The 15,218-nt window shown below is 43.8% G+C and overlaps 2 protein-coding genes across 2 annotated transcripts in view; one reads left to right on the forward strand and one right to left on the reverse strand.

The window, feature by feature from the left end:
- Nucleotides 1-1,650: 1,650 nt before the first annotated feature.
- The window catches only part of Abcb5 (ATP binding cassette subfamily B member 5), an 87,078-nt gene continuing 73,510 nt past the window's right edge, over nucleotides 1,651-15,218 (reverse strand). The window contains 7 exon segments of the mRNA XM_013347025.1: nucleotides 1,651-1,899; nucleotides 3,145-3,176; nucleotides 3,179-3,250; nucleotides 3,253-3,274; nucleotides 6,496-6,702; nucleotides 8,314-8,513; nucleotides 10,453-10,607. Of these exon segments, the coding sequence (XP_013202479.1) occupies nucleotides 1,651-1,899; nucleotides 3,145-3,176; nucleotides 3,179-3,250; nucleotides 3,253-3,274; nucleotides 6,496-6,702; nucleotides 8,314-8,513; nucleotides 10,453-10,607 (937 nt within the window).
- Nucleotides 14,145-15,218, forward strand: part of LOC101982620 (glutathione S-transferase P-like) — a 4,261-nt gene continuing 3,187 nt past the window's right edge. The window contains exon 1 of the mRNA XM_013346963.2: nucleotides 14,145-14,270. Coding sequence (XP_013202417.1) covers nucleotides 14,145-14,270 — 126 coding nt within the window. The remainder of the gene's footprint in view (nucleotides 14,271-15,218) is intronic.

Consider the following 15,218-nt stretch of genomic DNA (forward strand, 5'->3'; position numbering starts at 1 on the left):
CTGAGCAGAGGAAACTGCACAGCCCGCCTCCACAGTTTCTGTCACACTTCCTTCAACAAGGCCCTACTCAGCCCAGCCAAGCCACACCTCCTAATAGTTCCACTCCCCATAACATTATGGGGGCCGATTACACTCAAACCACCACAGTTCCTTAGCCCAGTTTTAAATTCCCCCCAGTTCTTATGGCCCTGGCACATTTGAACCAACAGGAGCTTTGACTATCTGCACGAGAGTTGCACAAAATTGTGCCATCAACATCCTGTCACTGCAGAGAGAGGGTCTCAGTAGTTATTCCTGCTCTCTGAGGGTTTATAGTGGCTGCTGAGTATATGTGTATGTGTGTGTATGCGTTCATGTGCATGTGTGTGTATACTTGTGCATGCATGTGACATTTTTGTCAGTAGGTAAATTGCCTATACTCTTGTAAGGAACCCCTTCACCCCACGTTCCTACAGACAACCCTTATTACACCCATGGTGTAACACACAAAAGGACATGAAAGTGGGAAGGAGTTCCTTCAAAAGAGCAAGGGGATCAGCAGATAGGATGGATAAAAAGGGCATCAGGGAGTGGATGGGACCAAAGTGCATCCAGGTAAGAAAATGTCGTGAGGAAATCCATTACTACATATAACTAATATGTCCTAAAAACCTTTAGAAAGAGAGGAAGTAAAGATGTCCTTATGTATTTAAGTGGAAAACATGACTCAGTTAACTGATATTGCCATTTATATAGAATTTATAAATCATATGCTACATATTATTAAGTACATATAGATTTAAATAAGCTGTTTGATAACAATACAGAAAAGCATTTTAATTTCTCACCCATAGTAGAAGTACCTTTTATTTTAAGTAAGTATTCACACTTCAGTAAGCCAACACCCAAAGTTTGGAAGGGAATCTTTAGGAAGGACTGTATGAAGTCTGTATTACCAGGGACAGCTTGAGCCATCTTTCCTGTACAGCTCTCGAACTCCCCACCCCTGCCCACTGAGGGGCTGTTACAGGCCAGGGCAAAGGGAGACACAAATAGTATGCTGACATGCTACAAAGCTCAGACTTCCCGAGGAAAGATGCAGCAGTCCCCCAGGACTAACCAGCTGCAACCTATCTTTCAGCTAAACTCTTTCAACTAGATGATGTTCTCCCCAATTTCATCACAAAACTTTGCCACAGAAATGCTCATATTCTGCATAAAACTGTTTACAAGAAAATGTGTTAGGATATTTTTATGAAATGAGAGATAGAGGCACCTTTTCCAGGTCAACTTTGTAAACTCAGTCTGTCTTTTTTCTAATTTTAAATTTTATTTTATGTATATAGTGTTTTGTCTGCACATGTTGATGTGCCTCACACACATGTCTGGTACCCACAGAGGCCAGAAGTCGAGTGGCTACTCTGGAACTGAAGTGGTGGTGCTTGTGAGCCATCATGTGAAGGCTGGGAATCCACCCCCAGCATCAACTTCCTCCAAAAGAACAGCCAGTGCTCTAAACCACTGAGCCATCTCTCCGACCTCCCTGATTTGCTTTTCAAAATCTGAAGGAAAGACACTTGAATAGAACAGGCATGTACTCGAGTGTCAGGATTCTAGGTATAGACATTTGCAGTGAGAGACCAGAGCAGACCAAGTATTACTAAGTACTCTTTACTTAGTAATTTGATCATAAAGATCATAATGCATGCAAGGCTGGTAACTTCTGTGCATACACTGTGCAGCTACTAATCCAAAGTATGTGTCTCTGTCTCTCAGGAGCTCCTCATGCGTTCCCTGCTCTTTGATTTTTCCATTTTGTAGAACTATGATCAGATCTGTATTTTGTACTGTGGAGAGTCTGTGAGTCACCACTAGGCAGGTCCTCCCTCTCCGGACTTTTTCAAGGGCATGCTGAACCACCTGGAAAAGGAAAGGACCAAGTGACTGCCAGTTTGGAGCAGATGTTCATAAGTATGCCTAAGCTCAGCCATTAAGGTAATCTAATGATATTTTTTTGTTGCACTTGCTTATTCTTAGAGGAAATGTCAAAATGTGGTGTTTTGAAAGAAAATGGGCTCCTAAGGCAGTGGCGCTATGTAGGGCCTGTACCTCGGAGGCCCATGAGACAGAAAAAAGCCTGGCTCAAGTTCAGGGCCTATACTCTGAGGCCTGTAGGGCCAAGAAAAGCCTGGCTTGAGTTTGAGTGAGGATGAGACAGCAAAAACTAGGTAGACGCTACTCTAGCCAGAAGAGGGTATGGCTGCCTCTCATGGGCTGGAGGCACCCTTATGTCACAGAGTGTCCCTTAACCTTTATAAACAGACACTCACAGTAATAGACTGAGTTCCTGCTTTAACTCCACTCCCTATTGCATCTGATTGTCCTGCATTGTGGGGCTGCAGGCATGGGCAGATAGCACACTCACCTTTCCCTGGGAAATAAGGAGGCTCAGAAAGCCTAGCAGCACCGTTAGGAAGTGTGGCCTTGTTGGAGTAGGTGTGCTATCATTGAAGGTGGACTTTGAGGTCTCATGCATGCTCAAGCCACACCCAAAAAGACAGACCACTTCCAGTTGTCTGCTTATCAAGATGTAAAACTCAGCTCCTTCTTCAGCACCATGTCTGCCTGTATGCTGCCATGGCCCACTATAACGATGGACTGGACCCTCTGAACTATAAGCCACCCAATTACATGGAGAAAAAGCACTCAGAAGAGGACTGGGTTCGAAGAGCATTATGACCGCAGGTGTAATTGGAATGGTTATATAGGTAAGGAGATGGTCCAAAGCTCAATGGCAGGATTTCCATACCTGTGTCTCTTTACCACCTCCTTTTGTTCTCACCACAGAAAATGTGGAACAGTAGAATAAGCAGAATGGTCTCCCTAGAGCAGTTTCTTGCTTCAGACACAGACTAGTTGGTTTCGTACCAATTGAGAAGAAGTAACTGAAAGAGGACATCTTCCTTGAATTTTCTTGACTGGACATTCCGATTTAAACTCATTTTGATAGGAGAGAGATTCAGAGGAGAAAGCCTCTTCAGAACCTGGTTGCCTGGCTTCAACCCTCTCTCTGCCATCTCTGGGACTTCATTTACCCAAACTGACCTTGGTCTTCATGATACTGCCCACTCCCATTTGACATGAAAAGACAAAAGAAGGTGGTACCTTCTCGCTCTCAATGTCAAGGGCTGAAGTAAAATTTTTGGCTTTCGGAGAAGAGCCCTTGCAATAGCCAGTCTTTGTTTCTGGCCCCCAGAGAGCTGCACTCCCTCAGTCCAACTTGAGTGTTGTATTTCTGTCTCAGGAACATGCCATTAACAAAGAAAGCACTTTAGCAACTGTGGGAGACAGACATCTAAGCAGTTCAGATTTCTCTACTCTTGAAAAGGGGAGTCTCAACAACAGCTGAAATCTATTCTAGGTTCTTTCGGCACCCCTGACCTGATCCCCAGGAACAAACCTTTGCTGTTAGACTTCTCTAAAGGAACTTTCTGACTTTCTTTCTAGTCTCTCCTCTCTTCCTTTCCTTTCTTTCATTTTCATTATTGAGATAGAGTCTCACACAAGCAGGCTGGCCTTGAAGTCTCCATGTAGCCAATGATTGTCCTGATCTTCTGACCCTCCTTTATCACCTCTTGAGTATTGGGATTAGAAGCCTTGCAAACATTCTCTGTTTATGTGGTACTGGCGATTGAACCCAGGACATCGCATCCTAGGCAAGCAGATTTCCAAGTGAGCTCCAGCTCAAGTTCCGACAACGGAAACCTCAGAATTAAAGCACAAGAGGAAAAAAATTCAAAATATTTAAAACTACCAGGCAAAGCATGAGGTTTCCTTCTTCACGCTAATCCTCTACGAACATGTCCACAGATGGCAGGATGCAGCCCTTCCTGGGTTTGTGTCTTCTGCAAGTCAGAGAGGCTGGCATTTGTGTCCCTCCCACACCGGATGCTCAGGATCACTTTCTGCCCCTCTCAGTGTCTCCACAGTGTTCCTACCACTGCTTCAACACGAACATCTGTCCTCACCAGGGGCCGTTCTCGTTCTTCTGCTTTTTCCCTTTTTGAGCCAGGGCCTCGAGGAAGTCAGTCTTAAACTTGTTGTGTAGTTGAGACTGCTCTTTAGTGCCCCTCCCTCTGCCTCCCAATGCTAGGATTATCATATACAGGACCACACCCATACCCATAATGCTCTATGAATTCCTGCTGTAGAAAGCAGAAGACTAGCTTTCTACAGCTTCGCTGTCTCTTTAATTTTAGTTAATTAATTAATTAATGTTTATGGTGTTGTGCCTGCCTGTGTGTCTGTAAACCACACTGTGCAGTGTCCTTGAAGGTCAGAAGAGTGCATCAGATTCCCTGGAACTGGAGGTTCTCCTAACTCCCTGTCTCCGTCACTCCATGTCATCACTTACATTGCCACTGAATGAGTAAATATCCAGATCTAATCATTCCTGTGCACAAGCCTTCGGGAAGTCTTAGCAACTATTAAGGGTAAAATTCCTTTGCTTGCTGGACGGTTAGTCTTGATTACCCACTAATCTAGACAACACGTGGGAAAGGAGTCCCAGTGAGGGATTGTTTAGATCAGGGTGGCTTGTGGGTGTGTCTTTGGGTTATCTTGGCTATTTTAACTGAGGTGGGAAGACAAACCCACTGTGGGTGGCAGCCTCCCTAGGAGTCTGTTATGTGAGTAGACAGAGGGAGTTGAGCACCTTGGACGCATTCTATGTTCTCTGCTCTTCACTGTTCAGATTCCTGCGGCCTTGACTTCCCCAAGGTGGTGGGCTGTAACCTGGAACTGAGAGCCAATAAATCCTTTCTACCTTAAAGCTTTCTTCAGGGTATTTACAGAAGCTGAAGGAACCAGACTTGCTATTTAAGTGTTCCATCACACCGCCACACACTCTTAAATGCTACACTTGTGCATCTTCTTTTCCCTAGTCCAACCCCTTATCTAGATCCATTCTTACTTATGACCTTTTTGATGTACACTGTCTTGGTGAGTTCTGGGATTCCAAGTGTGAGTCCCCACACTGGGGGCCACATCAGTCGTCTCTGTCGCCATCCCTTTGCTCAGATCATATCCATGGGCTCACAGCACAGAGGGTTCTTTGTGAGCATCAGTGATTTCTGTATGTGTAGGACTGCGCTCTGGTTGTCAGTCATCTTCCACAAGCTCAGCGCTTTGCAAAGAGTCAGGCTGAGTAGCTGCGTGTTGAGTAATAACATTAATTCCCAGCTGTTTGTGTAGGGACGAGGAAAGGAAGTACAGAATTTGAGCTATGAGGACATGGCAGACAGGTGAGTACATACATTTGAAAGAAAGGTAAAATAAGTCCTCAGAAACTGATAGGGTGGCAACCATTAAACTGGCTAACTAGTTCCTGAAGGAATAAGATCGCTAGAATCTAGCTGTCTGGGAAGAGTGCAGTGCCTGCTGTATGTGGAGCTTTGTCATAGTGAGGATTTACAGAAAAACTAGCTTGTCTTTCAGAGTTTTACATTGATACTGAGGTCTTATATTTAGACAGATGTTGAGATAGTTTGTTTGCTTTAGAAAATCTATTCTTGGCCAGGAGAGGTGCCACATACCTTTAATTTCTGCACTTTTGAGGCAGAGGCAGGTGGATCTTTGTGAGTTACAGGCCAGTCTGATCTACATAGTTAGATTCAGGTCAGCTAGAACCACATAGTGAGATCCTGCTTTAAAAAAAAAAAGCTTCTGATAGTGGTGCGCACCTTTAATTCCAGTGTCTGGGAGGCAGATGCAGGCAGATCTCTGTGGGTTTGAGGCCAGCCTGATCCAGCACAACCAGGGCTACACAGAAAAATGCTGTCTTGAAACACACACACACACACACACACACACACACACACACACTCGGTGAAGGAGTTTCTTCTTTATGTGTGTTGCTTTCATTGGTTAATGAATAAAGAAACTTCCTTGGCCTAGTTGATAGAATAGAACATTGGTAGGCAGAGAAAACAGAACTGAATGCTAGGAGGAAGAAAGCAGAGTCAGGAGAAGCCATGGATCCTCTGCCTCAGATGGGCACCGGTTAGAATCTTGCCAGTAATCCACAGCCATGTGGCTATACAGAGATTAATGGAGATGGGTTAAACTAATATGTGAGAATTAGCCAATAAGAAGCTAGAGATAATGGCCAAGCAGTGTTTAAATTAATACAGTTTCTGTGTGGTTATTTCAGGTGTGAACTAGCTGGGTAGCTGGGACAAACAAGCAGGCCCTCTCCATAAAACACACACACACTCTATCTGAAGGAAACGCAGTAAAGTTCAGAGAGACGCCATATCTTTTAGTTCCTACCATCACCCGAGGCAGAGTGCAGCACAGAAAGATGTAACATGTGAAAGCCCAGCACATTAATATGTGTGGCTATCAGACTTGGAAAAAAAATACATGAAATTGTCAGGTTTGCTTTTTACATCTAACCTTGTACATCAAATCAGAACTCAGCAGCTTTGTGGCTCAGGATTTCATCTGTTTTCTTACCCTGGGGAGGCCTTCTATGAAGGAATGGATGTTGGCTGCATCTGCGATTTCTTTGATCTCCTCTAAGGGCACCATGCAGCTGCTATCACCATAGGCGATGTTCTCAGCAATGCTGCAGTTGAAGAGCACAGGCTCCTGGGAGACAACGGCTGTCTGGGAACGCAGCCACTGCAAGTTCAGTTCCCTTACATCAATACCATCAAGCAGCTGCAGGAAGAGACTGGAGACTAGTTTGGTAAGATCTAGCAGCCGTGTCATATTACACTTCATGGTATTCACACATAAACACATAATAACTAGAAGCCTAGGAATTCAAGCTATTTTGCGAAGTGTACATTGCCAAAGGATGGTTCATAAATCACCCACTGGCCAGCAGCGCTCAGCTGCCAGCTCATTGAAAGGTTGATTCCAAACATACACTTCTAGAATTTACCTCAGAGATTGGAGTTTATCTAGTCCTCTGTCTTGAAGTAAAATATAAAATGATTAACCTCCCCCTCGGGTATAGCAACACTCCATTACTGATGTCTAACAAGAGAGTTGGCACACGTTGATAAGCAAGTCCGCCTGTAGAGATGGGCACACTCCCACAGTCCCCTGTTTGATGAACATGCCTTCTGTGTGCCCAGGACTCCGGGCACTGAGGAAGTAATACAGTGCAAAACTCCCTGTGACCATGATAATATATATTCTAGCCAACAGCCATTAATTACCCCAACAACTCAGAAAGGGAAGGTGACATGAAGACAGGGTAATTGGACAGAGATAGACTGAGGCAGAAGATGTTTAGGATGGCCATGGAAGTGACTTTGAGACGAGACACAGGCAGCACTTGAGATACAGTGAGTAGGTGAGGGGAACCGCAGTAAGGAAGAAGACAGAAGTTGGGGAGATGGATATTCAGTACTCAGTGAGAGGCATGAGGAGAGGAAGTTTGGAAAAGGAGGTAGGGGCCAGACAGTGAAGGACTTTCATGGTGTTAAATCTTGCTTTTGCTTAGCATTGAAACTCCAATGGTTTCAAGCAGGGAGAGTGTATATGCTAGCTGAAAATAGACAGACACCACCTAGTTCAAGGGAGTTTTATGTACTGCTCTGCTTTCCAAATGTTTGTTGATAATTCATAATGGGGAAAGACTGCAGATTATAGGAGGATAGGGCTAGCATGACAGCCTGAACTATAACTCTCTGAGGGAATAAGCTTTGTGTGTATGAGAAGGGGAGGAGGGTGGGGGAGATGCAACAGTGGTAAGAGACAGTAACAGGGACTGGAACACGGGCACACAAGATCCAGTAGACACAAACAAGGTAAAGAAGGTAATCGTTGGGTTCAAAGGAGGAGGAAATCGTTTCTTTTTGAGATCAGGACTCTCAGCTTAGTGGAGATTAATTGGAAAATGCCTTAGCCTTGCAACAGGTCTTGATAGATGGGGGAATCAAGGCCGGTGAGATCAGCCAAGGGGTGGAAACCATTATCAGTCTTAAGCCAGAAGGGGGTAGGGAGCAGTGATACTGTATGAAGAAAACCTGGCTTTCCTTCACACCCGTATTCCAAAAGAATCCCACAGCTTCTAAGGTAAAAATCATGGTTGTCAGGAAAGCTCAAGACACCGTGGGTCATTTGTACTTAATTTCAAAGTCTTCCCCACTAGTTTTGATCTGGACCTGATGTTTTCTTTGCCAAGAGCAGAGCAGAAGTTTTGTTTTTGTTTGTTTGTTTTTTAGGTTTTGTGTTTGTCTACTGGGTAAACCTAGACTTCCCTGCACATTTAAGGGTTTATCACTATCCCCCAGCTTAGGTAATTTAAGTCCACCTTACCACTTGTCCTTTCATGGGGTCATAAAATCTTTGCAGTTGGACACAAGTGCTTTTTCCACAGCCACTGCTTCTACCAAATGCCACAGTCTTCCCTTTCTTAATGCTGATGAGGGACAGGTCATGGAGGATGGGAACTTGGGGGCCACATGGATAGAAGAAAGAGACTTCTCGAAATTCTAAATTCCCTTTGCAGGTGTCCTATGAAAGGAGGAGATATTTACAGGGGACTCTGGAAGGTTGCACCCCATGGCCATGCCCTGAGTAAGTACTGCCTATAAACTGTACTTGTTTCCACACCATTTCCATTTTAAACTCATTGTCTCCAGAGAGCTGCTACCCGATGGCTGGACCTCAACAGCATCTGTGTTTTATGTGTGTGGTTCTCACTGCTGTCAGTGGTGGACTACCTTCCCCCAAATCATAGGTTCCTTCAGTTGGGCCACAGCCAGGTCTGTTGACTAGTTGACCAGCTTTTCTAACTAAACTTCTTCTTTTATTACATTTATTGTATATTTGAAAACCCTTTACTGCTTAACTCAGAAATGCCAGGCCATATCAACTCTGTGCGTACCTTTTATTTTGAAAACTTGACTATGTTTTATAGTTAATATATGCTATGCTTTGAACTCTGATCTATATATTTAGTTGATCATCATTTGGCAGTAATGCTCAGATAAAAGTTTAGTTTTCTCTGTTTTTTTCAAACTCTTTAGTCATTGGTGATTTTTATGTAAACTAACACTTTTCTCTGCCAATGATCTTCTTTAAAAACTTTCCAGAACTATAAGTAGAGTATATTAACTGTTTTATTTTTATTTATTTTTGCTCCGGTTTTTACGCTGTTTATGTTAAGCCTTTCTCTCTCTTTCCTCCCCTCCTTTTCCCTTCTTGTTCTCTTCTTTTCCCTCCCCCTTCCCATGTGTGTGTGTGTGTGTTTCTGGAGATCAAGGTCAGAGCTTCATACATGCTAAACACATACTCTACCATGGAATAACACACTCTAATTTTATTGAAGTATGTTTGGCTTTTGCTATCAAGGCAGACATAGACTAAGGCTGGATTTTCAGACAAATCCCTTCTCCCTAGTCAGGTTAATCATCATGTGTTGTGGGAGGCGAGAATTCTACCATTGAACCGCCAATGCAATCATCATGTGTTGTATTCTGAACCTAGGAGGAAAAGCACAAAGGATGTTTGACTGGGAAGGGGGCTCTGTGGAGGAACACTTGCTTAGCATTCAAGAAGCCCTGGGTTAGGTCCCCAGTTCTATGTGTGCTGGGTCACATTTTTGTGTCCATAGTATTTGGCAGGTGGGTGTGGGAGGATCAGAAGCTCAAAGATAACTTTTAGTTACATAATGAGTGTGAGGCCAGCTTGTGCAACAGATGTGAGATCCTGTCTCAAACACAAGCAAACAAATATACACAAAATATGCTTAATGTTGGGTAGGTGTGGTGCACCTCTTTAGTCCCAGCACTCAGGAGGCAGATGCAGGCAGATCTCTGTGAGTTTGAGGCCAGCCTGGTCTACAGAGCGAGTTCCAGGACAGGCTCCAAAGCTACACTGAGAAACCCTGTCTCAAACCCCCACCTTGCCTCCACAAAAAAGCAATGCATCTAGCTCCAAAGCATTTAGCTCTCTGATGCTTATTTTTCAATACTCATGGTCTCTTAATGTTTGCAGTTAAACTTATGTGTACAATTTAATAAATATTCAATTGCTTTTTTCCCTCTTATGTAAATATATTTCCCATGAAAACTTATGTTTGACATAAAAGCATTATTACCTTGCAGATGTGATTAGAGAAAAAATTGAAATTTAGCCAACATTCATGCAAGACCAAAACCATTGCTCTAAATATATTTTGACTTAGTAATCAATCTCTCATAGAACATTCCATGGCATAGGGCATATAAGCTAACGATTTCTTTTAACATAATAGATACTTTAAGAGGAGAAGCGAGAGAGAATCCATTCTAGGGGCCTTCTTTCTCCTTTGTAGTGCTAAAATTTGTCCATACAAACTTCTGGCGCCTGATCTTAGAATATTCTATGTCAGCAATACTCATACTAAGAAAGTGAACGTGTAAACTCTAGTTGCGCTTACTAGTCCCCCCCCCCCCCCCCCCCCCCCCCCCCCCCCCCCCCCCGCTTGACTGCAGCTGTCCATAGTTGGTTTCTTTTTCAGCAAAGCAAACAGATGTGCAGCTCCAACTTTGGCTTTGGAATATTCTGGAGTCCAAACAAGTGTTTCTTCAATGGCTATAGCACCATATGCAATGGCAGTAAAAACTCTGTTGAAAGATAAGACATCAGCAGAACTTGGGAGAAAAGGGAAGGCAGATAGCATTCATGACGCTGAGGGCTCAACAATGGCTTCTCTTTGGAGCTCTCTGCCAGGTGCTCTGTAGGGCAAAACAACCTTTGAATTTGAGTTATCTCAGAAATTCCTCTTTTGATTAGTTATCAAAGATTCCAATCAGTGAACGTGAAACCTTTCAGCCACTCTGATACAAGGTGTGCCTGTTGGGCGATTTGGCAGAGAATGCACTGACAATAGGGAGAATGTGTCCCTGGTGGTGAGGTCTGATGCAGGGCCCTTCTTTGTTTGCATGCAATGTAGTTACACAGGTGACTGAAGCTGGGTTTAGATTAATCCTCTGCCTTAGAGATAAACTGTTTAGAGAGCAAAGTATGGACTTGCACTTTCTTCCCCTTTCTGCGGTGACCAAAGGACACTTCAACCAAGCCTGAAGGAGGAGCTGTGTGATCTTGGAGTTTGTTGTAGATTCTGATCTGTTTCGACATGTGTTCATTAGAACCTGGCAAACAGGCCAAGGTCTTGGAGTTGTGATCTAACATGTGGCTAAATGTTTTCCTACTATTTTTCTGTTTCATTTTAGATGTAAAAATAGAAAAACAATTCAGTTACAACTGGACACAGTTCACTAGCAACATTTAAACACCAGGCCAAAGGGCATGGGGAACCCAGCTGCTGGCTTGCTTTGATCCATCACAGACCTATCTTGGAGGTTTGGCAGGGTAGTGCCTCCTTTAATCCTAGCACTCAAGAGGCAGAGACAAGCAGATCTTTGTGAGTTCAAGGCCAGGCTGGTCTACATTGCAAGCTCTTGGCCAGCAAGGACTAAGTAGAGAGACACCTTGTGTCAAAAACCAAACCAAAAAACCAAGTATGTCTGGATTCTTCGTGAATGTCACCCTTTCCACTGTGTGACCTCCCGAAGGGTGGGAGCTGTAATCTCTTTAGCGACCTTGACCTTAGACCCCAAATCCTGTTACTTGTACAAGGAAACAGGACATATAAAAACAACCAGTTTACAGAGTATCTGTTACTAAAACTACTGTTGTCAATAGTTTTGAGATACCAAATGTTTTTTCACTTTTTAAAGAAATTTTTATGATTCATAATGCCATTCAGAAACTAAATATAAAGTGTAACAAGAAGTCTTGTCGAATTTAGGTAGCATGTTAAACATGCCTGTTTGTTGTTATTTGATACAATATAATTTATGTCACTTAAGGTATTCTTGAAATTACTATACAGGCCAGGACTGTCTTGAACTTGGGATCCTCCTACCTCAGTCTCCTGAGCGTTGGGGTTACAGATGTGTGTCTCTGTGCCCAGGTGTATTTGTTTTAAGTGCAAGCAAGAGTCAGGCTGGATCAAACTGAAGTCAGGATTTAACAAGTGAGGTGGGAAGAGAGTGGCACTAGGAGTGTGCTGACATGGGCCCTAAGTGTACAGGGGCTGGGAACCAACCTGGCGTGTGTCTTAGTCACTGTTGTATGCTGTGAAGAGACACCATGATCGGCAGACAGGGCTTCTCTGTATAGTCTTCGCTGTTCTGGAACTTGCTTTGTAGACCATGCTGGCCTTGAACTCACAGAGATCTGCCTGTCTCTGCCTAGGATTAAAGTTGTGCGCCACCATGCCCAGCTTCAAGGCAACTCTTATGAAAGAAAGAATTGAATTGGAGACTGGCTTGCAGTTTCAGAGGCTTGGTGCATTATTATCAAGGTAGGGAGCATGGTGGCACACAGGCAGACATGGTACTGGAAAAGTAGCTGAGAGTTCTCCGTCTTGGTCCTCAGGCCCATCCCAAGTGACACACTTCCTCCAACAAAGTCACACTTCTTTATCCTAACCTTTCAAAAAGTCCCACTCCCTGGTGACGAAACACTCAAATATAGGAGCCTATCTGGGTCATTCTTACTAAAACCCGCCACAGTGAGGTTTACTATGTGCCCTAATACCCATCCATCCCAAAGTTTCCACTCTTTGAGTCATTTTAAGCATTAGACACAGATACCCTGAAGTTTGTGTGTGTGCCAGGTCCCTCTTTAGAATGCAAGTGTTACTACTCAGAAGGGGTTTCTTTTAAGGCCTTGTTCTTGGGGAAGGGTGATGACCAGAAGAAAGGTGAATAGAGCAAGAAGTCCCAAGACAGAAAGCCACAATACCATGCTTTCTCATTTTATGAGGGAAGCTAGGACCGGCAGGCTTTATCCTGAGGTACCTAGATGGAGAGTGTGAGTTCTGTGGTGATGGGATACCTAAGGGCTAAGTCAGGGACATCAATCTTCTTGATTTCCCCCATTTGTGTTTGTATAAAGCTAGGTCAGTGTCCACATGCCTAAACATATGGATGGTTATTGGATTTGCCTAGACTGACTCACCTAGCAGTGAGCTAAACTCAAGCCTCTGTAACTCATCAGGCATTTATGTACAGCAACCAGGGCTGAACGCCACAATAAGTAAACAAGCTCCTTCAAATCCTGCCCAAACTCCTGGGGCATCTGGATGGAGGGCTACCCAGAGAAACGCGCTTTCAATCTGGGCTCAGCTCATACAAAGATGAGCCAGAAGAATGGTGAGATGCACTAACACATTTAGTTACTAAAGTACATTAATTCCATTAAGCAAGAAGCATACTACAGGTCATAAAAGAGTTTTTTTCGTTGACACACAAATATGTAAAGAAGGAATTAAAGAAGACTCAAACAAGTTTCCAGTGTATGTCGCCCAGGCTGGACTTGAACTGAATTCACTATGGAGCTAGGAGCTACATGCTCTATGCATGAAGCTTCCTTCTCAGCCAGTTTTCTCTTTTAAAATGAGTTTTTGACTGGCATGCAAAGTCATGAAGTTCATCATGACATTTTCATATATTCTTTGACTTCATAGTTTTCATATGCCTGTCTTGTTTTGGGGAAGAAATCTTAACACAGCATATGACACTCAATCCATCCTGAGACCTTTTGGGTTGGCTAGCGTGAGGGAGAAAGGTGAGGAGGGAGTTAGGAAGGAGCAGCCTCGCACTCCGAGGGGCTATTCCTTCTCCCTTAGTTCTCTAACATGGCCAGCACTACATCTTCTCATCCACCGGTCCTTCTGAGCACATATGAACACTGGGAAACACCAATACCTATGGTAACTGTTAAGATAAAAACAGAATTTACAAAGTTTCCTTCAATAGAAACAATCCCCTAAAACACAGACATGAGTGGTTCCAGTTTTAACAAAAAGGATCCAAATGGGAGTGACCAGCATATTCGCCGAGCTTAATCCTTGGGTCTCTCCTGAGCCCAGCTCCTGTTTGTGTTCCTGAGCTGAGTTCCCAGTATCACATCTAAATTGATGGTATTGGCCTGGCAGGTGTGACTGGATTTCTTTTCGAATCTGACTCCTAATTGTAAGCAGGAGCCAAGGATGTCTATGTTGCATGGTGGTTGTCAGAATTAAATGCATAAATGATGTATGATACCTGGAAGGGCTAGCAAAGGAATTTGTGTGCTGTTCCTCTCATGGAATGAAGAACTACTGGGACACTCTGCTGGGAAATGAGCTTCCATCCTTTTGGAGAAAAATCCCGTACACAGCAGCTGTCATCATAGCGGTCCATACCCTGGAGTGTAAGGTCGTCTTCGGGTGGAATGTACAGGAGCTGTCATCCTGGACGTGCTCATTGAGAGCCTTTCCCTGGCTCATCCTCTTTCCCCTTCATCCAGATTGAACCCAGTGGTCCTCTCCTCCCACTCCACATCCTTCCATGATGGATGGAGGAACACTGCAAGCCACTGAGATTGACTTTGTATTCCGGAGCTTGGGAAAGTTTTCAAGTTCATGATACGATCTGACCACCTAGGAGGTAATTAGGCCAGGAACTTCCCACTTCACAAATTAGGAAACTCCAGCCTGTGAAATGATGCAGCTGGCCCAGGATCACACAGATTTCCATGTGAGCAGGCCTCCTGCCGACTGTGTTTCTGTCACATACCGTGCTTTCCGGTGCTGAGCGTGGTGTCTGCCTCATGTTTTGATTCATTAGTCTTCAGCCCTGTCCTGGCATCTGCACAGGCCTGGATGTCCTCTCTATTTTGACTTCTCTCTATAGATGCCTTCTCTGTTAATCTAAACGGTTTATGTGCCTTTTCATCCAGATGCTGCCTAGGGAGGAGCCAGCAGAAGTTGGCCACTGTCATGCAGGGCCCAAGCAAAAAAATCTTTCCTGTGTGCTAACTAAGGTGACCATCTCAATGTCAAGGATCAGTTCTTGTAAGCAAAGATGGATGTAAAAGCCTAATGAACTTCTTTCTAGCCCTTGGTGTTTCAAAGTCTCAGTTAGCCATTAATATCATTAAAAATGAAGCTATGTTGTTATAGTTCTGATTGCTACATTTAATACTCAAAGTCCAGACTAACTTTCTGTTGAGAACTGTTTTTAGATTTTGAAGAACAAGTAACATACACAAACACACACATACACACATACACATATACACACATCATATACACACATATACATACATACACACACAAACACACATACACACATCATATACACACATACACATACATACACACACAAACACACACATACACA

This window comes from Microtus ochrogaster, chromosome 1 (genome assembly GCF_000317375.1).
Source record: "Microtus ochrogaster isolate Prairie Vole_2 chromosome 1, MicOch1.0, whole genome shotgun sequence".
Classification (NCBI taxonomy): domain Eukaryota; kingdom Metazoa; phylum Chordata; class Mammalia; order Rodentia; family Cricetidae; genus Microtus; species Microtus ochrogaster.